Raw genomic sequence first — 24,046 nt, 5'->3', positions numbered from 1 at the left:
TGCTGAGAAGAGCGTGATTTATTAAAGGGTAATACAAACTCAGAGTTGTATAGGCAGACCAGGGTCAGATTAGATAGAGAGTCAGACATGATAATACAAAGAACAAACTACTAATCAAATAAACAAACTCGTGAACACGGGACAACAGGGCTGTAACACAAACAATTACCCGCAAGACAATAGACCAAACACAGTTTAAATACAAGACACTAATAAGGAACACAGAAAAAGCACTTTTTAAAAAGAAGATTTACAAAGGAATACAACAGGAAATCAAAGCAAAAAACAGAAACGTAGTGAAATGGAATAAAATGTTTGTAGATTCTCATTAATCTCTTTGAGTGGTAGAGCTGAAAGCAACTGAACTTCTTTTTTGAAAAGGGGGTTAAAATGCCCAGGAATGGATCTCAAGACTGCTTTGCGGGTGACTGATAATTGGTGCTGTAAATCTTCCCTTCATTCAAAGTTGGTTGTTCCATGTTCTTCTACAGCATAGCACAGTCCAGGAAAGGCAATTTCTTTCCTTTGATATCCTCTGTAATGAAATTGAGGAGGTTTCTGTCTACGAAGTTGATGTATTTTGTGAATGCTCCCAACAGTGAATGTTCACAACAGAGCTGATTACTACACCAAAATCACCAAATTTCTTACTGACAATAATTCTTATAAGATTTTGGAAAGAAACACAATGAATAGCTACAAGAAGAAGGTTATGGATTGCCAAACAAACAGAAAAGTAAAAAGCGATCCATTGGCAAACATGCTAGCTCCGTTCCCCAGCTGCTACACCTAGCAACTGTGGCAAGGTGGCAAGCTGTTTTGCAATATTGTAAGTGGCTGATTTTACTGCAGACAATGGGACTGAGTGAGCTTCCTTCTTCTTTAAAATAAAAAATAAAAGGTAAATATTTGGAAATAAAATCTAAGAATCCTTAAAGCTAAATATAAAGAAGTGGACTATGGTTCCTGGAATAAATGAAAATTCTAAAGTCTCTTTCTCTGGTCTCGAACTTTCAGGTTCGGCAAAACTAAAGAAGTAAACTAACTTCCAAATATCACCTGTTTTCTTCTTTTGAATCATGTTTGCCTGTTTTTTTTATACGGCAAGCTTTCCCCAGACTCAGGAACTGTGGTCAGGTTTGTTCTCAGAAGCGGTTTCTTCTTTCTGGATCCTGAACTAGTTGACTCAGCAATAGATTCCACAGAGCCACTCTCACAACTGCTTAATGACATCATTGATGACATCATTGATTTCTGGGACCCATAACCAGAGCTTCTTGCAGAAAAAGCATCAAATCCATCTTCCTTACTCACTGTGGACATAGAAAGCAAGTAATATGAATGTATATGTGCCACTGTATGTTGCATTGCCTAAAATAACATACCTTAGTGCACTTGTTACACTTAGTGCACTTTTATGTTTGGTTTCTTTTTCAGCATAGGTACATGTTCCAAGCACCTCATCTGTTTGTTATTCCATGTTACTTTTTGTGAGGGAATTTTTTGATTTATTGTTTGTGATCCTCAATATTAATTGACATTTTGTTCATTCCCTTACAGTATATGTGTCTAAGCCTCAGTAAGAACTTCGCCTGTTTATCTTGTATTTGCCCCAACATGCAGTCTCCACTGTACCCAATAAGAAAAATACCAATAATACAAACCGGATTCCAAAAAAGTTGGGACACTAAACAAATTGTGAATAAAAACTGAATGTAATGATGTGGAGGTGCCAACATCTAATATTTTATTAAGAATAGAACACAAATCACAGATCAAAAGTTTAAACTGAGAGAATGTATCATTTTAAGGGAAAAATATGTTGTTTCAAAATTTCATGGCATCAACAAATACCAAAAAAGTTGGGACAAGGCCATTTTTACCACTGTGTGGCATCCCCGCCTTCTTACAACACTCAACAGACGTCTGGGGACAGAGGAGACCAGTATCTCAAGTTTAGATATAGGAATGCTCTCCCATTCATGTCTAATACAGGCATCTAACTGTTCAATCGTCTTGGGCCTTCTTTGTCGCACCTTCCTCTTTATGATGCACCAAATGTTCTACAAATGTTATCTCTTACCTATTTGTGGTGGTGAGTTTTTATCTTATAATTTCACCACCACAAATAGACAAGAGGTAGAAATACACATAGAAGCGTTGTAGGTTGTTGTTTAGGATGCCCTTAATAAGGACTTGTTTTATGGTCTTATGATGCACCGTTTAAAAGCTATTGAAATTCTTATATTAAAACTGCGCAGTGCTCTGGGGCCTTTACTACCGCCACTTGCATCCGTGTTAACCGTGTTAATGTAATTTGTAGACGGTGCCTTAGACGTTGTAGCGGTCACAATAGTACATTTTAAATAAAATGTTGTCTACAGCTTAAAATATGTCTATTCCTGGCGTAAACAAAGTTGTACATATTTGTTTTGTTTGCCAGAAATTAGAATTTGCACAATTTGGCACTTTTGCTGATACTGTCTTAAAATTATTGAAGAAAGAATTCCGAATATGCAAATATGGTCTTATGATGGACCGTTTAAAAGCTATTGAAATTATAAGATTAAAACTCACCACCACAAATAGGTAAGAGGTAGAAATATCCATATTTGAGTTGTAGGTTGTTGTTTAGAATGCACTTTATGTAATACAACTTGACTGGTGGTCTTATGATGCACCGTTTAAAAGCTATTGAAATTCTTAAATTAAAATTCACCACCACAAATAGGTAAGAGGTAGAAATACCCATACATGAGTTGTAGGTTTTTGCTTAAGATGCCCTTAATATATAACAAGTTGTTTTATGGTCTAATGATGTACCGTTTAAAAGCTATTGAAATTATAAGACAAAAACTCACCACCACAAATAGGTAAGAGGTAGAAATACAATCCGTGTATCATTCGTTCATTTATTCAACTGAAAATCAAAATCGGAAAATCAAAAAAACTTCATTATTTTGTTTTTCGTTTTGAATATAAAAACAAAAAAACAAATCAGGCTTGTATTTTTCAGTTTTTTATTTGATAATCCAAACAAAAATAGCAAAATAAAAAAACGGATTCGGAGCCGAACTTGATTTTGATTTTTTAACTTGACCCACACAAACCAGTGCGCCGGGAGTTACTGGTTTGTGTATTCTTCGTGGGATTCGCTTGTGCGGGAGTGCACTGCAGTGTTGTTCTACTCTGATTGTAGCCTAGACATTGGAACATAGTCTATATTGGTATAGACAACATGACCGGACTGGAACCACATACTAGTTTAATTAAAGATTTATTTGAAGGTGGTCAGACAGACGCATGCAGAGATTTCGTGCACGTTGCGTCAAATACTGCGGTAAAGTTGGTTTCACGTTCGTTCTTCAATAGTTTTAAGACAGTTATAGAAAAAGTGCCAAAATATGCCAATTCTAATTTCTGGCAACATAAACAACCACCTACAACTCAGGAATAGGCGTATTTTACATCGGGAATAGGCGTATTTTAAATTGTAGATAACATGTTATTTAAAATAACTGCTGTCACCGCTGCAACGTCTAAGGCACCGAATTCTGAATACGCGAACGTGAAACCAACCAACAGTGGTGTTCCCTTGTGTATCTAGTGGTCCGGTGTTATTAGGGTTCACACACATAGTGTGGGAACCCTATTGTAATTGCTCGAGTTTTTCTTCTTATTATTATTATTTTTCAGGCTGTAAAATGCATATTGCAGCCTAGACCGTAAGGCCCAGAAACACCAAACTTGGCGAGGGAAACCCAGACAATGATCCACATTGGCCTGATGGTGGCGCTATAGCACAGCATTTTGCGTTTTGGTCCATATCTCCTACACCGTAGGTCCTAGAAACGAAATTCCACTTCTCGTGGATTCCTTGGCTCAAGCCAAACAAAAAAGCCTCAATAACCATTTAGCTCCGCCCACTTAGATTTCGAGTTAATTTGCATAATGTGCAAAATCGCGCACATCTTTGAGCGCAAACTAGTCCCTGGATTTTTTACACACATGCACATGTGGTATCCAAACATTCAGAAGAGTCTGAACTTTAAAAGGTATCCAGCAAAAATGCTAATTTCCTCAATACCTAGTCAGTATAAGCCAATCAAATGAGGGGGCGTAAACTCAATTGTAAATTTTGCGCTTATGGAGCTCTAACTGAAGAAAACTTGCATGCAATGAGATGACACTTCACAGACAGCTTCCCCCTGAGGGTCTGGGGCAGCTCGCAGAGGTTGCCATACCTCACCTGCTAGGGGGCGCTATAACATGCAAAAATTTGCCCCATGCACTCAGATTGGCCAATCCACATGAAACTTGACAGACATCATCTATGGGCCTCTGGGAACCAGGTCCTAAAGTAGACATGTCATACTTCCAAAATGGCTGATGTAATCGGCCAATCAGTGATCAGTACGGGTTTGACAGGCTGAACTTTGGTCAATCTGCACGAAACCTCTGGGGTGTGGGCAAGTGCACGCCCCCTATGACATACTCCATCTGGGTGTCGATTAAGGTTGCAGCGGTAACCGGTTTCACGGTATACCACGGTATTAAAATGCACGGTTACCATACCGTGTGCGTTTGCTTATTACCGGTAAAAAGCAAGCCAGCGGAGAAACTGACCCGCGCATGCGCAACTCCGCTCCGGTTCAGCTACTCAGCACACAGCGGTGAGAATGGCAGAAAGTGCATCAGACTTAATTTTTTTAACAAAAAAAAAGCTAAACTAAAATCAGCGGCGAAAATGACGTAATCGCGGTGGCTCCGCCCGTGCGCGAGGGTCTCACGCGCTGTCGATTCGCGAGGTCGTGCACCTCTGAATTTTGTAACTTTGCGCGCGCCGCGCCTCAGCGCAATGAACAATGTCATGTTTGCAGGGTTCATACATCTTTATAAGGTGGAATTAAAGCACTTGTACGTCACTTTCCCAGCACCTTAAACTTAATTAAGTTAAATATTTATACATATACTCGAAATAATTCGCTTTTTCATCACATTATTTAATGGTTGTTTACGCCCAATCTCAACGTCTTCACGTTCTCTCATGTTTAGTCCTGGAATTACAAGAGGCTCGTATTTGTTAACGTAATACAAAAGAACTGTGCGGAGTCGCGCGCTACGGTCACTAGTGAAAGTATAAACCTAGCTTTTATGGTCCTTGCTTTCACTGGATGTGAAAGACGCCATTAATTTACATGCGTTCATTTTCAAATTCTAACGTGCCTGTTTTTCATATGTTAAAACCAGACTCAGTGTGAAAGCCTTAAAATAGAAATCTCTATTGTGAGGGTCATGTCAGAAATAAATCCTCTCTTTCTGCAGTATCTGGTTATATTCCAACTTGGCAGTACAACGGACGTTTACAACAGTTGTTGATCAGACACTGACCCAGGCTCAGTTTATCAGATATTAAATTATTTAAACTTAAATAATTATACTGAAATCCATGATTTAGGTTTCTCAAATTTTGCAGTATTTATATAAACATGTGTACAGCTTTTTTTTTATTTAAAGGAGACATTTTGTATACAATTGTTCCAGGTTTCTACAATAAATAGTTAATTGAACAAAAAAAACTTGTTGTAATTTCTTTAAGGGTCAGTGTATCTTTTAATAATATACAAACAAACTGTGATACCGTGATAACCGTGATACCGCGGTATTGTCTGAGACGGTTATCATACCGTGAAAATCTCATACCGTTGCAACTCTAGTGTCGATTGGCCACTGGTGGGTGCTATTGCAAAAAAAGCAAGTATATCCCCTACATAATTCCACTTGGGAACATGCCATTGGACTCTTTTGATTCCTTGCAGTAGTGCAAACAACTTTCCCATTACATGTCCTATTAAAAAATGCACAGTTTATTTACAGTTAATAATTGTTTGAAATCATCACTTTTCATATTGCTCCTAGGATTTTCATACTATCATGTCAAGCAAAGTCTTATAATACTCTACAGAGTGTGAAATCAAAAAACAATCTGAAGATTTTGGATTTTAGGTAAGCTAAGTATTTTTTAATGGACAGCATCGATACATATAATATTCATATTCTTGAAGCTCTTTCATATTTTATCCAATTCTGACCAAAATGCAAAAGCCCATTCACAATCTCATCTTGAACAAATTTGCCAAGTTTCATCCAAATCGGTTATTGTATGGCTCTACAGTGCAATATTATATACAATGCATAAAAATGCATGTAAAGTGCCTCTGTCACCTTCTCCCTCTCAAACACACGCAGGCTGAAACTTCACACACACTCGGTGTCTCTCACACTCTCACCCACATTCCCCCTCCCATCTCTGTGCCCTAAGTAAACATTGCTCTGGCTACCTAGATCTCTCTGTGTCTATTAACCAGGCACACACACATACAGGCGCAAGCAGGCCTTCCTATAGCATTCACAATGACACTTCCCTAGCCATACCCATCCATATCTCAGTGACTAACACATGCTCATACAAACTGATATTTGGCTTCTTTTTTGTCTCTCTCTCAAACACACACACACACACACACACACATACACACACACACACACACACACCTTTATACCTATATGTATGTATAGTTTATATGTATGCTTATGTATGTATAGGTATTAGTATATATATATATATTAGCCCACATCCAACTCCACCCTCTAATGCGATGTCGTGCGCCAACCCACTACTTCTTCATTCGAGAATAACTGTGTGGCATTTGAAAATACGCATAATAACTCACAAGTGTTCAAGAGACACGTCGTTGCACTTAATTTACAAATACCTCGTTTACTTTGTGTATCGTTCCACGTATGTTATTCATTATTTTTATTTATTGGGTGGCGAACGTAAAATGTTGACGGGAGGATGTAAAATGGACACAAATAAAGTATTATATCGCGATAGATCGATCGCCGGTGGTTGGCGCCAGAGCGAACTAGTAACTCATTGAATCATAGATGTAGATCAGAGGTAAATAAACTAGATTTTTTTCGGCGTGAGAAATCGGATGTGTGGTGTGAGAGCGTGTGAAGACGGTCAAATGCATGTGTCTCACACTCAATGCGTGAGAGTTGGCAACTCTGCTACTATAAGTACACAGTTAAAATGGTAATGTTTACTGTTTACTGATAATGTTGGTGATAGAGAAGGGAACTCTTTCATTTTGAAGGGTGCGTTCCGGGAACTGTCTGCCTCGATCCGGTAACTTTCAAGCCTACTAATTATAAGTTATGAAGAAATCTGTCTGCGTTGAACCAATTAATTGAACAAATAATTCTATAAAAGACATTTTTAAACACAAGATCCACATTCCTAAATCACATAAGAGCTCTCCTTTTAGCGATGCCTTTCCGTTTCTCCCCTATAGGCTAAAGCTAGTTATACTTTCGTGAGTGACCGTAGCGCGCGTCACATTCTTTGCAGTGTCCTCCTGAAACGATATGTGGTAGTATAAAGAAACACCCCTCAAACACAGGGGAAGGAACATTTACCTGACCAATTTTAATGTTGTATTGTGTTTCAGATTTGAAAAGTGCTGGAATTTAGGCTAAAGTACTTGAAAATGCACTTCTGCACTTAAAACACTTATAAAACACACGTAAATAGTTCTGGCAGTTCTGTTTACTGAGAGCAAACGTAACATGGGCGTGGCTTCGGACTTGAGAAGAAGGTGGAGTTGGATGTGGGCGGGGTTGGATGTCCAACTCCGCCTTCCTGCAGGCTGCAGCGAGAGGCTTCTCCGTAAGTCGCGCACTCTCCGTATGCGCGCGGTTCACTTAGAGGAGACTAGCTCCGTTAAAGTAGGTGCCAGCTCTTTATCGCGATTGTGTCCAACCCTGACTCCCACCACGTTACACAGATATTGATATATTATTTATTTCAGTAATTTCATTCAAAAGGTGAAACTTGTATATTATACTCATTCATTGCACGTATACTTATATATTTAAGAAAAGTTGAATATTGTGAAAAGGTTCAATATTGAAGACAATATTAAATAGCTAATGAACTAAAACTGGTCTCTCAGTCTAGTTCTGTATGCTACACAGTCATGGGGAAGAACAAGTAGTTATATATTAAGTGCATCCTAAACAACAACCTACAACTCTTACATGGGTATTTGTACCTTGCACCAATTTGTTGTACTCAGTTGATGTCTTGTTATTTCAATAGCTTTTAAATGGTCCATCAGAAGACCACCTAAGAAGTTGTATTAAACAAAGTGCATCCTAAACAACAACCTACATCTCGGACATGGGTATTTACAGGTGCTATTCATAATATAAGAATATTGTGAAAATCTATTTAAATAATTAGATAAAAACTCACCACCACTATTAGGTAAGAGGTAGAAATACCCATATCTGAGTTGTAGGTTGCTGGTCATCATGGGTTTAATGTAATACAACAATTGTTTGGTGCTGTTCTGATGGACCGTTTAAAAGCTATTGAAATTAAAAGATAAAAACTCACCACCACTATTAGGTAAGAGATAGAAATAGAAATACCCATATCTGACTTATAGGTTGTTGCTTAGGATTGCGCTTAATATATAAGAGCTTGTTTTATGATCGTATGATGCACCGTTTAAAAGCTATTGACATAATTAGACAAAAACTGACTACCACAAATTGGTGCAAGGCAGAAATACCCATATAAATGTAAATGTGCCATATTTTGTCAATTGTGATTTTTTTTTTCACCGCAATCGAAATTTGTCCTCCACTTTTTACCCATCTGTGCAGTTAGAACACACACACACACACACACTAGTGATTACTAGGGGGCTGTGGATCACATGTGCCCAGAGTGGTGGGCAGCCCCAGCCCAGCGCCTGGAGAGCAGTTGGGGTTAGGTGCCTTGCTCAAGGGCACCTCAGTCATGGCCTCAAGCCTGGGAATTGAACCCATGACCCTCCGGTCACAAGACCAGTTCCCTACAATCAGACCATGACTGCCCGTTGTATTACAAGTTGTATTACACAAAGTGCATCCTAAATAACAACTATATAAAAGTTGCAGATTGTTATTTAGGATGCACTTTGTGTAATACAACTTGTTTGGTGCTCTTATGAAGGACCATTGAAAAGATATTGAAATTATTGAAGAAAAAAAAAAACCCAGAGTGTGCAGTGCTCTGGGGCCTTTACTACCGCCACTTGCATCCGTGTTAACCGTGTTAATGTAATTTGTAGACGATGCCTTAGACGTTGTAGCGGTCACAATAGTACATTTTAAATAAAATGTTGTATACAACTTAAATATGTATATTCCTGGCGTAAACAAAGTTGTAGGTATTTATTTTGTTTGCCAGAAATGAGAATTTGCACATTTGGGCACTTATTATTGAAGAAAGAATTCCGAATATGCAAACGTGAAACCAACTTTACCGCAGTCAAACGAAAACCACGAAGAACAACTTCCGGGGCACACAAATGGGTCGAGTTAAAAAATCAAAATCAAGTTCGGCTCTGAATCCGATTTTTAATTTAGCTAGTTTTGTTTGGATCATCAAATAAAAAACTGAAAAATACAAGCCTGGTTTGTTTTTTTGTTTTTATATTCAAAACGAAAAACAAAATAATGAATTGTTTTTTTGATTTTCCGATTTTGATTTTCAGTTGAATATCAAATGAACGAATGATACACGGATTAAAATACCCATATCTGAGTTGTAGGTTCGTGTTTAGGATGCACTTTATGTAAAACAACTTGTTAGGTGGTCTTCTGATGGACCATTTAAAAGCTATAGAAATTATAGAAAAAAAAACAGTGCACAGTGCTCTGGAACTTTTAAGACCGCCACTTGCGTCCGTTTTAACCGTGTTAAGGTAATTTGTAGATGGTGCCTTAAACCACAGGTGTCAAACTCAAGGCCCGCGGGCCAAATGTGGCCCGCCGCGTCATTTAATGTGGCCCACGAGAGCTTAAAAAGTCAAATTGTCCAAAAAAAAAAAAAAGCAAAATACGTGCAGTGAACAAAAACTAGATTACCCACAATTATGTTACCTGCGACATGACGGCATCCGTGGCGGATGTCAAAAAGTACAGTCTACGTCGGCATTTTGCGAACAAACAGAGCTAAGTATGCCAAAATTAGGCATCAAGAAAACAACAAATTGCCAAAGAATCGCTACTTTGGCGATCGCTACACAATGTGTTCACAACCACAAACAATGAGGCAGTAAAAGCTGGTTTTGTTGTGGCTGGTTTTGTTAAAATCGTCCACGCGTCAATGTCTCTTAAGGGGGAGCGTTTATTTCAAGTTTTGAACAAAGTAAATGTGATATCTTTGATGTTATTTTTCTTTTTTCACTTGGATAGTTTGATCATTGATTAATGGAGTAATGTGGGTTTCATAACCTATAGACATGCTTGACAGGGGGGGGGGGGATTGATTGATCTCCAGTGGTTGGCGCCAGAGCAAAAGAGGTAAATAAACTAGTTTTTTTTTTTGGCGTGAGAAATCAGATGTGTGGCATGAGAACGTGTGAAGACAGTCAAATGTGTCTCACGCTCAATGCATGAGAGTTGGCAACCCTGTTAACATTAAGGAGTAGGTACATTTATAAGTTACATATGGCCCTCTGTGGGGAACGATTACGCTGATGTGGCCTGTGGTGAAAATGAGTTTGACACCCCTGCCTTAGACGTTGCAGAGGTGACAGCAGTACATTTGAAATAACATGTTATCTACAATTAAAATACGCATATTCCTGACGTAAACAGAGTTGTAGATTGTTGTTTATGTTGCCAGAAATTAGAAAAAAAAAGTGCAAAAATAGGCACTTTGGCTATAACTGTCTTAAAGCTATTGAAGAACGAATTCAGTATGCGAATGTGAAACCAACTTTACTGCAGTTTGGCAACAGTATCAAAGAAGTAGATGTGTCCAAAGCAGTTATAAGCCTTGTTTATACTTTCACGAGTGACCGTAGCGCTCCACTCCGCACACCTCGCGCAAACGGTGGAGGCTTTTATACTTGGCGCGTCACATTCTTTGTAGTGTTCTCCATAACGATATGTGGTAGTATAAAGAAACACCCCTCAAAACAGGGGAAGGAACATTTACCTGATGGATTTTAATGTTGACTTGTGTTTCAGGTTTTAAAAGTGCTGGAATTTTGACTAACGTAGCCTACTTTAAAAAGCTTGAAATTGTAATGGTATTTCATTTCACAACAAATAGCTGTCCGACTGAACAGTTCGATTGTATTACGTTTACAAATAAATGTACAAATAATACCGTGCAGCTACACAAACGTAATGTCAGGAGATACTGTAGCGACTACTACTCCTCACGGCGAATTCCCTAACGGACACTTGGCCCCTCGAGGTGTAGCTTAAGTGACACTGGCAGGGTTGCCAGGTCCTACAAAAATATCCCGCACAAAGTCAGTGTAAAGCCCGCCCTTCAGAAGCCTAAACTAGCCCAAACCCTAAAGTTGTTGACCGGGGGGGTTGACTAGTGTAAGTTGTCGACGGGGGAGTTTTTTAATTAAGTATTATGTCGCGATCGATTCTTAGTGTTGACTTGAAACTCCCGCGGTAGCCCAACTCAAAAGTAGCCCAAACCGCACCACGCAACCCCAGAATTTTTACCCACGGCAGGATTTTCAAACAAGCCCAATTTGGCGTGAAAACCGCGAACCTGGCAACTCTGGACACTGGGGGGACGGTGCCTGTGCGCGCCAGGGTTGCGTTATCAACCCAGTTATCTCCTCGGGATTTTTGTATTTTCTGCCTCAGTTACGGAACTTGATTCAATACATTGTTACTGTTAAAAATGCACTTCCAATAAAGTGAGTATTGGAAAAATTTAATTTGCTGCTGAATACTACTAAAGTAAGTTGTAATCTAACGTAGTTACTTTTAAAATCAAGTAATCAGTAACGTAACTAAATTACTTTTAAAAGGAGTAATCAGTAATCGGATTACTTTTTCAAGGTAACTAAGCCATCACTGACTACCACATATAGTTTCGGACAACACTGCAAAGAATGTGACGCGGCAAGTATAAACGCTTGTGCCGTTCGCGGAGGTTTAGGAGAACCAAGTTAGCCTAACGCTATGTAAGAGATAAGTAACATTAAAGCAACGAAAAACCACAGTTAAGCAAATATTACCATGTGGAAGTCAGTTTAAACTCAGAAGAGTGTTTACCAGTATACCTTTCACTCACACTAACAGAACATATACTACGGAACTGAACTGTTTGGGGCGGTCTGCTGATTTTTATATGACTCAAAGAGCCAATCAGGAATAAGCAAGGAAATATCTTCGCGCTGTAAAACAAAATGCATTTTTGTGATTGGTTCAGAGATAATTTAAAAAGGGGGAGGGGGGGCAAAGACATAATTTGGGGGGCAATGGCCCCCTCAGCACCCCCCCAGAGACCGGCCCTGCTTATAAAGGTGTATGAACCCTGCAAACATGACTTTGTTCATTGCGCAAAGTTACAAAATTCGAGAGGTGCACAACCTCGCAAATCGACAGCGCGCGAGGCCCTCGCGCACGGGTGGAGCCATTGCGATTACGTCATTTTTGCCGCGCGGACCCTCCTGCCGCTCGTGAAGCGTCAAGTATAAACCAGGCTCGCCACCCACAGAAAAGAACACTTTTGGTTCAGCTGGAAGTAAAGAACAGTTAGCAGCTCCTCTTAACTGACTGACAAACTAACTACTCACTTTGTCAGCAGAGAACCATATAAAAAAATAATCATCTGCACCAAACTGGTCAGAAGCAATACAAACTAGATATCAGGAAATTGTTACTTTTACAAAATGGTTCACATGGTTTACATGACTTAAGAAATAGAAAATAAACAACAGCTGTAAAATATACTATACACAGTTATAGGCATGGGATAACCCATTATGAAGACAGGAGATTTGTGTAAAGTCAGCACCAACAAACAGTAAAATGGATTAACTTACAGTCAGGGGGGAGATCCCTACTGTGAGCATGCTTCATAGGTGCGAGAGTGGATTCAGATCTGGATTTCTCTCTCACTGCAAAGATGAGTTTTCAAATTCAGCTGCTCTGATTTCTAATTCAGTCAATGAATTTGTCTTTTTTACAAAGTGGTAAAGGAAAAATCCACGTTCATAGATATTCATTCTACTGTTGCTGTTCTAGGAAGGTTGTCAACATAGAAATTAAGACGATTAAGATTCAGAACAAGAGCATATATAATGAAACATTTTAGACTAGAAGTGAACAGTTCTAATACTCTAAGTTGAACTGATTGTGCCTACTTACGTCATGTGACTTCTAAGTAAAACCCTTAAATCTGAGGACATATTTTAAAAAATGCCCTACATGCATTGGTTTAACACCCAAGTTACTGTGTTTAAATCTTTGGTCACAGTATCAAAGAAGTAGGTGTGTCCAAAGCAGTTTTACAAACTAGATATCGGCAAATTGTTACTTTTACAAAATGGTTCACATGGTTTACATGACTTAAGAAATAGGAAATAACTATCTGCTGTAAAATGCATTATACACAGTTATAGGCATGGGCTAACCCATTATGAAGGCAGGAGATTTGTGTAAAGTCAGCACCAACAAACAGTAAAATGGTTTAACTTACAGTCTGGGGGGAGATCTCTACTTTGTGCATGCTTCATAGGTGCAGGAGTGAAAAAAAAATTGAATGCCATGCGCACTGCAAAGATCATTAGTTAATGACTAGTTGACGATTACACAACTAATTTCATTCTTTTGTACAAAATGAAAATCTAAAATGAATTATTGAATCCTTAACAGCAAAACAATTTGTACACAGGGGACATTCAGAGAATAGTCATACAACATCACAAAGTCAAAAAACAGAGAAACAACCATAACAGGCAGACAATTAAAAAGCTAAGTCAAAAGAATAAGATTAAATCACAGGAGGAGTAAAACTAAATAGCTTATAAAAAGAGGACACTGAGTGCACAACAGGAAATGCTGGCAGTACCTCTCAATGAGTAGAACGAAAGTGCTAAAGAACTGCTAAAAAACCCTTAAGGTCAAAATGATATTATAGATTCAAAAACAGAAGTGTAAGGAAACAGTAGTCAGTCGAGTTCTGAATTCCAGAACAAAGAAGTAGAATGAGTACAATAATCAGTAGGACAAAACATTGATGGAGCAAAAATGTAAAGAAAAAACGTACTTCTCGTTAATATGGTCGTACTCTGTGCATTCTCACTCACTGCAAAATCAGAAAGGATTCACTTTTACAAAATGGTTCACATGGTTTACATGACTTAAGAAATAGGAAATAACTATCTGCTGTAAAATGCATTATACACAGTTATAGGCATGGGCTAACCCATTATGAAGGCAGGAGATTTGTGTAAAGTCAGCACCAACAAACAGTAAAATGGATTAACTTACAGTCTGGGGGGAGATCTCTACTGTGTGCATGCTTCATAGGTGCGAGAGTGGATTCAGAACTGGATTTTTCTCTCACTGCAAAGATAATGAGATTTCAAATTCAGCAGCTCTTTATTTTTTATTTTTTTATTAAATGGCCCACCTCCACCCCCCCATCTTTGGAGTACACCTTTGTTTTTATGTACAGTTCAAATGACAATTATTGGGGTTAGGTGGACCAAGAAAAGGGGGAGAGAAAGAATAAAAAGGGAAAAGACAGAAGGGCAGGGGAAAAAAAAAATAATAATAATTATTGTTATTATTATTATATATATATAGAAAATTCAGCAGCTCTGAATTTTTCTTGCTCTTTCTAATTCAGTCAATGAATTTGTGTATTTTTTTTACAAAATGGTAAAGGAAAAATCCACGTTCATAGATATTTATCCCACTGTTGCTATTCTAGGAAGGTTGTCAACATAATAATTAAGAAGATTAAGATTAAGAACAAGAGCATGTATGACTGAACATTTTAGACTAGAAGTGAACAGTAATAAACTAAGTAAGTTGCCCCTACTTACGTCATGTGACTTCTAAGTAAAGCCCTTATGTCTGAGGACATATATGTCACGCTACGGTCCCCGAACCCTTCCTTTGGGGCATGTGTTAACGTTGTCTGCGTCTATTCGTCTGCGTCTGTGTACCTCCGTGGGTGTGGGTGCGTCTTGTCATTATCCGTCTCACCTGTGGCTCGTCTCGTCATCACGTGGGGTTGATGTGGTCTGTCTATTTAATGTGCGTTCGCGCAGTGTCTTGTGCTCGTCGTTGTCTAATGTTTGAGTCTGCACGTTGTGTGTGCATGTTTTCTGTGCGCTAAACAAGCGCTATATACGTAATAATAAACGTGACGTTGGATTTAAAGAAGGATTCTGTGTCTCGTCCGTCTGCCGCCTCCCGCGTCACAGAACGACGAGCCGTCGACGAATACCCTCCGTCAGACTGCTCCGCACCAGCCGTGGGCTACGACGAGGAGGTGGAGGAGTTCGAGTCGGAGGAGGAAGGCAGTCCGCCTCCCTCTGAGTGTTCCGCTGGGACTGTAAAGGGGAGGTGGACACCAGAGACGGTCCCATCCTCCGATCGTTCCGGAGGAGAGAGGATGGACTGCTCCCGGGGTGGCAGCCCGGAGCAGTCCATGGAGTGGGACCAAGGAGAAGAGGAGGAGGAGATGGAGACCGCAGGGGATCTCCCAGGCAGTCCGCTCGGGGCGTCTACCGGTCGCGCAGCACCCGGCACGTCCGCCGGTCGCACAGCACCCGGCACGTCCGCCGGTCACGCAGCACCCGGCATGTCCGCCGGTCGCGCAGCACCCGGCAAGTCCGCCGGTCGCGCTGCACCCGGCAAGTCCGCCGGTCGCGCTGCACCCAGCGGAGGGTCCGCAGCAAGGACCGGAGGAGGACCGTCCGCTGCAGCACCGGCAGCTCCCGATCTCTCTCCCCTTGTCGCTCTACTCCTGGCGCGTAGTCTGGCGCCTGTTTCATGTTTGTGTATGCCAGTGTTCGTAAGTCTTCCCATTTGTGTGCCTAACCCGTTTTTCCCTTTCGTGCCACTATGTGTAAGTGTACCTGTGTGTGTGTTTGTGAATGTCCCGTTAAATGTGTCTAACGTGTTTTCCCCCGTCTTCCCAAGGAGGGTGTTCTAGACTGTGCGTGGCGGACTCTCCGCCGAGGGCGGTCATCTCCCAGACGCAGGACTGGGTGCTTCAGATCCGCCCATCGACGTGGGTTCGGGGCACTCAGTCCTGTTGGCACCCCGGGACGGGTAGTGCCCTTGGTGGGGGCGTCTGTCACGCTACGGTCCCCGAACCCTTCCTTTGGGGCGTGTGTTAACGTTGTCTGCGTCTATTCGTCTGCGTCTGTGTACCTCCGTGGGTGTGGGTGCGTCTTGTCATTATCCATCTCACCTGTGGCTCGTCTCGTCATCACGTGGGGTTGATGTGGTCTGTCTATTTAATGTGCGTTCGCGCAGTGTCTTGTGCTCGTCGTTGTCTAATGTTTGAGTCTGCACGTTGTGTGTGCATGTTTTCTGTGCGCTAAACAAGCGCTATATACATAATAATAAACGTGACGTTGGATTTAAATAAGGATTCTGTGTCTCGTCCGTCTGCCGCCTCCCGCGTCACAATATATTTAAAAAAATGCCCTAAATGCTCTGGTTTAACACCCAAGCTACTCTCCATACTGCATGCATTATAAAATCGTTGATAAAAAATATTTGGTCACTCTTATGAACTTATTATGGTCCACTGTAACATAATCAACATTATTTTGAATCAGAATCAGAAATACTTTATTAATCCCCTGGGGGAAATTGCAATTGTTACGGCTGCTCCTATTAATAAAAGTACACTATATAAAAAATACCAAAAATATTTACATAATTAAATAACAAATCAAACAGAGTTTAGGAGAAGAAATAGAAATAAATAAAATAACGTGTCAATAGAAATAAAAATAAAGTGTCAGTAGAAATAAAAATAAAGTGTGAAGTGTCAGATGCAATTGTTGTTATTGAGAGGGTATTGCACATTTGAAAAGTAATAATAATATTGTATAATCTTGTAATAATAATAGTATTGCACATTTGAAGGTAATACTAGTAGTAAACATTACACAGATGAATATTGAGCATTATGCTTTTAAAGAGGAGTTGTATAGTTTAATGGCCACAGGTAAAAATGATCTTCTGTGGCGCTCTGTAGTGCATTTTGGATTTATGAGTCTCTCACTGAAAGTACTCCTGTGTCTCATTACAGTGTTGTAGAGTGGGTGGTGATTTTTTTTAGGGGGGGTACGTTGCTTTGAGGCAACAATGTGCTACAGTGGTAATAATTAGCTCGTGTAATGATCTGCGTGGGGCAGAACAGGTAGGCGGACACAAACGCTGAGGAGAGCGAGATTTATTACAGGAAATTCCAAAAGCAGCGTCGATGTAACAGGCATGGGTCAAACCGGGCAGGCAATCAGGATACGAAACACGAACAGACATGGTAACGGGCACGGGAAACAACAAGGCGCAAACACGGCAGTACTCACGATGAACAAGATCAGACAAATCACAGGCATAAACAAACGAACAGGTTGGAACAAAAAGACCGATACAGACAAGGGCAATACAAGGACTATATATACACTGAACTAAACTAGGGACAGGTGATGACAATGACACAGGGGCGTGGTAACAAACGAGGAATCATCAAAATAAACGAGCAGGGCGGGACAAACAGGCAGGGAACACAGACATGAGGGAACCCAGAGTGACAGCTACGAGAGGGGGCGTTGCCCTACGTGACAGCTCGTTTCTTCCTTCTGCTGTCAGACTATACAACCAGCACTGCCCCAAAACATAAACAGAAGACAGAGAACTCTACGATCAGTTAATCAACTACACTTGGTCGTACCATATTCCAGACTCAAGACGAAAGGTGACAGAGCCTTCTCAGTTGCGGCACCCAAACTGTGGAATAATTTGCCTGTCTCTATCAGCACGTCATCCTCAGTAGATGTTTTTAAGTCCAAGTTAAAAACATTTATGTATTCTCAAGCATTCCAGTGCTCATAAGGTAAACCAACAGAAATGAAATGCTCAGGTTAATTTTATATAATCTTAATTTTTATTTTTTATTTGATATAATTATTTAAGACTTAGAAAATTGTGTGTTTTTGTATTTGTATTTTTGATATTCTTATCTTAATTCTTATTCATATGTATGAGTGCATTCTATTTTTAATATTCTTATTTTAATTCTTATTCATATATGTATGAGTGCATTGTACAGCACTTTGGCTGGCCCTTGTGGCTTTTAAATGTGCTTCATAAATAAAAGTTGACTTGACTAAATAATGTATACAATTTTCTTTTTTTCGTAACCCATTATAATTTATCGGAACTTGTGCAATATTCTTTAAACTGCAAAAGAGAGTTATTTTTTTCTAACTCTTTTTTTGTATGCTCTCTAAGCTGCTGTAACACCACAATTTCCCCATGTGGGATAATAAAAGGCTATCTTATCTTATCTTATTAGAAATGTAACTGTTTTATGAAAACATCATGTTTGTATTAATTATTAAAAGTGACAATGCATGAAACATATTATTAGGAAGATAAAACCATAAAAACATTTACACTAACCCCATAACCAGGTAATTTATTTTATTTTCAGTGTAGGTACGTTACCTGTGCAACAAATGAATGATATAAAAACATTACATACATTTATTAGTTGTATAACTTACAGTCTGGGGGGAGATCTCTACTGTGTGCATGCTTCATAGGTGCGAGAGTGGATTCAGAACTGGATTTCTCTCTCACTGCAAAGATAATGAGATTTCAAATTCAGCAGCTCTGATTTCTAATTCAGTCAATGAATTTGTGTATTTTTTTACAAAATGGTAAAGGAAAAATCCACGTTCATAGATATTCATCCCACTGTTGCTATTCTAGGAAGGTTGTCAATAATTAAGACGATTAAGATTCAGGACAAGAGCATGTATGACTGAGAACATTTTAGACTAGAAGTGACCAGTTCTAATAAACTAAGTTGAATTGATTGCGCCTACTTGCGTCATGTGACTTCTAAGTAAAGCCCTTATGTCTGAGGACATATATTTAAAAAAATGCCCTAAATGCTCTGGTTTTACACCCAAGCTACTCTCCATACTGCATGCATTATAAAATCGTTAATAAAAAATATTTGGTCACTCTTATGAACTTATTATGGTCCACTGTAACGTTCAACATTATTTTGGTGATTTTTTTTAGGGGGGTACTTTGGGGTACGTTGCTTTGACGCAACAATGTGCTACAATGGTAATAATTAGAAATTTAACTTTTTTATGAAAACATCATGTTTGTATTAATTATTAAAAGTGACAATGCATGAAACATATTATTAGGAAGATAAAACCATAAAAACATTTACACTAACCTCATAACCAGGTAATTTATTTTATTTTCAGTGTAGGTACGTTACCTAGAAGCAACACTGTGCAACAAATGAATGATATAAAAACATTACATGCATTTTGCAATTCAATTCATATAGTATATAACCTAAACTTTTGAATACTGAAAAACACAAATTCTGCTGTTGATGCAATTCTAAACAGCTTATGAACAACATAAAGTGCAATCCGACTTCATTAGCTGGTGTCAATAAAATTCTGACTGTAGAACTTCACTGTGTATGAAAGGAAAAAAAGGATTTTTTGTTGGCCGTGAAACACAGAAACATTCCACACTTGGTGCACTGAACCTTAATGATTCCCTTTCATCCACGGAACTTGCATGTTCCGCTGTTTATAATAAACAGGCCAATGGACTATGTTCTCTAGATAGACAGGGGCTGTTGGTATGGGGGTAATGGGACCTTTTCTCAATTTCTCTTCAATGCCAGCCTCGACACAGTGAAGGTCTTCCTGTCTTGCTGTAGACATTTTGTTGTTTGAAGAGAAAGTTTGCCACCTCTGTTTTGATATCCAATAAGCTTAGATGTTCCTTCTTTGGGAGGCCAGAGCCAGTGCAGTCTCTTCATTTACATTTATGGCATTTGGCAGACGCCCTTATCCAGAGCAACTTACATTTTTTTATTTCATTTTTATACAAGTGAGCAATTGAGGGTTAAGGGCCTTGCTCAGGGGCACCTCAGTCATGGCCTCAGATCTGGTAATCGAACCCACGACCCTCCGGTCTCAAGACCAGTTCCCTACCACCAGGCCATGACTGCCCTCTACTCTTCAGTAGAGCAGCCATGCTATGACATCCATCATAAGGAAGAACGTCAGTACATCTTCTTGGACTTTATTTTTGTGTGATATAGTGCAATGACGTACAATGAGATGGTGTCTCAGGTAGACACCATCATTTTGTTTCTTTCTTCAGACATCTGTTCCTTTCTTCTTCATTACTCTGTCCTCTATAAAGATGCATCCAGGCAACCGATTTGGTCCAGTGCTGTTCCAGTGCTGTGGATTTTCATTTGTTCCATTGTTGCATGTTGTTGCTTTGAAGCAACATACCTATTTTATCAATTTACAATATATGTTGCTAAAAACATTATACACTGACAAATATGTAATCAGAACTTACCTCAGATTATGAACATATTTTTTTCATTGACAAAAACCTTCAAATTTATGCTTTTTATTACCAATTTTCTAACACCACAAATACGGCTGCCACACAAGCCTCACGTACAGGAAAGGTGTTTGAAAAAAAAAAACCCATAAAAGTCAGCTGACCAAATATAAGTCAATGACTGATTGCAATTTAGCCCTCCCTTTTCATAAAGACCTTTTGATTGGGCTCTGTTCTTTTGTGCAGGTGATATTAAGAGGAAACGGTTTGTTACCCTGAAGCAACACTAGTATAGGGCTAGATCTCTGGTAACAGTATCAAAGAAGTAGGTGTGTCCAAAGCAGTTTTACACCCACAGAAAAGAACACTTTTGGTTCAGCTGGAAGTAAAGAACAGTTAGCAGCTCCTCTTAACTGACTGACAAACTAACTACTCATTTTGTCAGCAGAGAACCATATAAAAAATTATCATCTGCGCCAAACTGGTCAGAAGCAATACAAACTAGGAATCAGGAAATTGTTTTTTTTACAAAATGGTTCACATGGTTGTAACGTGTGACCCCTCCCCCCACATCAATCATGGCCCTGTTGGTTTTGTTTTCCTTTCCATGTGCATTCTTATGTAGTTTCCACGCTCTTGTTCAGTCCCTTGTTTCATGTCATTAGTTTCACCGGTAATTAATTAAGGTTTATTTGGTTTAGTATTTAGATGCCCGCTTTTGTTTGTTTTGTTGATTTTTCTTTAACTGATTTGGTGGAAGTGTATTTAGCATTTAGCAGTTTCTTGTCTACTGTGTTTGAGTTGTCTTCATGTGTTTTTGTATTTCTCTAGATTTGGTGTCTTTTTGGTAGTTTGGTTAAGTTTCGTAGTAACTTGGGTTTTGATCTGTTGTAATTGAAATATTGGTATTTTTCATGTTGTTCGCCATTCATTAATTATGCCCCGTTGTGTTCATAAGTCTGGTCTGTCAATCAGTTGTATGGCTCTCGTTCGCTCCTCCGAGAGCTCATGTATATTAAATAGAATTGATTTCTCTCTGCAATTGTCGGCCCCCTGCTCCCTCTGAGTTACATACGTTATAATGGTTTACATGACTTAAGAAATAGGAAATAACCAACAGCTGTAAAATGCATTATACACAGTTATAAGCATGGGCTAACCCATTATGAAGACAGGAGATTTGTGTAAAGTCAGCACCAACAAACAGTAAAATGGATTAACTTACAGTCTGGGGGGAGATCTCTACTGTGTGCATGCTTCATAGGTGCGAGAGTGGATTCAGATCTGGATTTCTCTCTCACTGCAAAGACAATGAGTTTTCAAATTCAGCAGCTCCCATTTCTAATTCAATCAATGAATTTGTGTCTTTTTTACAAAATGGAAAAGAAAAATAACCATTTGAATCCACGCTCATAGATATTCATCCCTTGCATACCAAATAACATCTTGCCATTACAACTTGCCATTGTACTATTGAAAAATGCAATTTTTTTTACAATCCTTTATTGTAAAAAAGCAACACTTTTTTTTAAACTAGTGTAATCAGGTTGGTCTGTCACCTATGTATAATTACACAAAATGTACTGTATTTGTTTATCTGTTTATCTAGTTGTGAATATGTGGGATCCAGACTCCTCCCCTTTCTGTTTTCTTCTTTTGTGGTGTTTCCCCCCCAAGTATAAATAGCGACCACCCATCTTAACTCTCCCCTTTTCATTGTAATATCGTGGGAGAGGTATGTCACTATTTGTTATCCACCCATTTTATTTCAGTTATGGTGGTGATGGGGAAATGTTTTACAAATCTGTTATTTGTGCTTCACTCACTTTTCTTCTATTATGCTTTTAGAGTGCTGGAGTGAGTTTGTCAGCATTGTTCAATGCACTTGTTATGTATCAACAGTGGCTGATCCAATAAAAGAAGATCGCCTACAAAGATTGCATGTGGCGGAATAATTTTTACACAACGCAGAAACACACCGGTCACACTAGTTCTAGGAATTTGATCCAATCATCTCAAATTGATATGAGCATAACCATTAGGATCTGTAGGTAAATATCTGTAATTATATAAAAAAAAACAACATTGACATTTTTAATCCCAAGGGTGTATGCTTAAATATGTCATGATCCAAATTAACCGGTCAGGGGCGCTACAGTACACAAAAACCTACACTGCCATTGTCACGGTACAGCTGCCCCCTACTGGTCGCCTCCGTCCACAGCGGGAGCTGTCCTGTTGTTGTTGTGTTGTGTTCGTCCCTCAGGTGAGCTGAGCCCGCGATCAATCTCACCTGAGGGTCGTTTGTTTGTCTATATGTCTTGTCTTTGTACCAGTTGACCGCTGGTCATTATATCCTTCATTTGGATCGAGTCACAGGTTTTTGGTTTGCGCACTTTTCTATTAAACCATCCTTTTTCCCTGAGACTTGGCGTGATCGCTTCCTTGTTGTTTCACTCACCCTGCCTGTCACAGCCATCCTGTTATGCACAATAAAGCCAATGGGTCCTGTATGTTTCAAATCTATGAGTTTTGACACTAGGGGCAGTGTCAGGAATGGCAATCGCACCCGTGACCGCCAGAGGGCGCCATCACCGGAATACTGACCTGCACACCTGACCCTGATCAGCTACTCACCACACCCTACATAAGGACTCTTCTCACAACTCTCCAGTGCAAAGTATTGCCTCCCTGTGTTGCGTACTAAGCCGTGTTTCTGTGTACTCTGTCTGATATCCTGGTTACTGATCCTTGCTCTGCCCTGATTGATTATTCTCCCGTTTGCCTAGCCCTTTTGTGCTGCTGCCTGCCTTCCCTACGGGGTCTGCTTTTTGCTTATATTTATATTAAAATCAACATGTATTACACCTGTGTATGGATCCGCCTCTATCCTCGGGTTTACCACCGTTACAGGCAGAGCCTTTCAATTTAAACTCCCCCAACTATAGAACAACCTTCTAGTAAACATGTGACACTAAAATTAAAACTTACCATTAGGTTAGATAAAGGCACAGGGCTTGTCAGAAAAAAAAAAAAAAACTATATATATATATATATGGCGAACGAGAATTGTTGACCGGGGGGGGGTGGCGAACGAAAATTTTTGACGTTGTTGAGGCCGTATACTCCAACGCTAGGAATCTAGCACTAGGACCCTGGAGCGGTTATTTTCTGCATGGTCCTAGCACTAGATTCAGCAAAGTTCACATCGCGCCAGAACAACCAAACAACACACACTTATAATAATTTAATGCCTCCCCTCATAAAATTCCAGACATTTTAAGACATTTTTAGGCCTTGAATATGGAAAACTAAATTTGAGACATTTTAAGACTTTTTAAGGACCTGCGGGTACCCTGCTGTAGATACAGTGGCGTGAAAAGATTTTTACCCCCTTCCTGATTTTTTCCATGTTTGTCACACTTAAATGTTTTGGACCATCAAATCAAAGACAACACAGGTAAACACAAAATGCTATTTTTAAATGAAGGTGTCGTTTTGATAAGGAGCAAGATGTTATCGCTGGACAAACAATAAGCAACCCCCCTAAACCCCC

At 39.5% G+C, this 24,046-nt stretch overlaps 1 protein-coding gene across 10 annotated transcripts in view; it reads right to left on the bottom strand.

The window, feature by feature from the left end:
- The window catches only part of LOC143497405 (GTPase IMAP family member 8-like), a 58,394-nt gene continuing 34,348 nt past the window's right edge, over window positions 1–24,046 (bottom strand). For 3 of the 10 annotated variants that reach the window (XM_076993323.1, XM_076993333.1, XM_076993324.1), the window contains 7 exons: window positions 21,716–21,790; window positions 18,651–18,725; window positions 14,380–14,454; window positions 14,156–14,194; window positions 13,586–13,660; window positions 12,930–13,004; window positions 1–1,313 (listed from right to left, as the gene is read on the bottom strand). In XM_076993323.1, the coding sequence (XP_076849438.1) occupies window positions 1,078–1,313; window positions 12,930–13,004; window positions 13,586–13,660; window positions 14,156–14,194; window positions 14,380–14,454; window positions 18,651–18,725; window positions 21,716–21,790 (650 nt within the window). In that variant the 3' untranslated portion in view covers window positions 1–1,077. Of the gene's footprint in view, window positions 1,314–2,861; window positions 2,921–12,929; window positions 13,661–14,155; window positions 14,195–14,379; window positions 14,455–18,650; window positions 18,726–21,715; window positions 21,791–24,046 lie in introns of all 10 variants that reach the window. The other 7 variants (XM_076993325.1, XM_076993328.1, XM_076993326.1 and 4 more) reach the window with 7 other exon arrangements.

This window comes from Brachyhypopomus gauderio, unplaced genomic scaffold (genome assembly GCF_052324685.1).
Source record: "Brachyhypopomus gauderio isolate BG-103 unplaced genomic scaffold, BGAUD_0.2 sc110, whole genome shotgun sequence".
Lineage (NCBI taxonomy): Eukaryota > Metazoa > Chordata > Actinopteri > Gymnotiformes > Hypopomidae > Brachyhypopomus > Brachyhypopomus gauderio.
The sequence above is the reverse complement of the archived record's forward strand: the minus strand, read 5'-3'. Positions and strand labels throughout refer to the sequence as shown.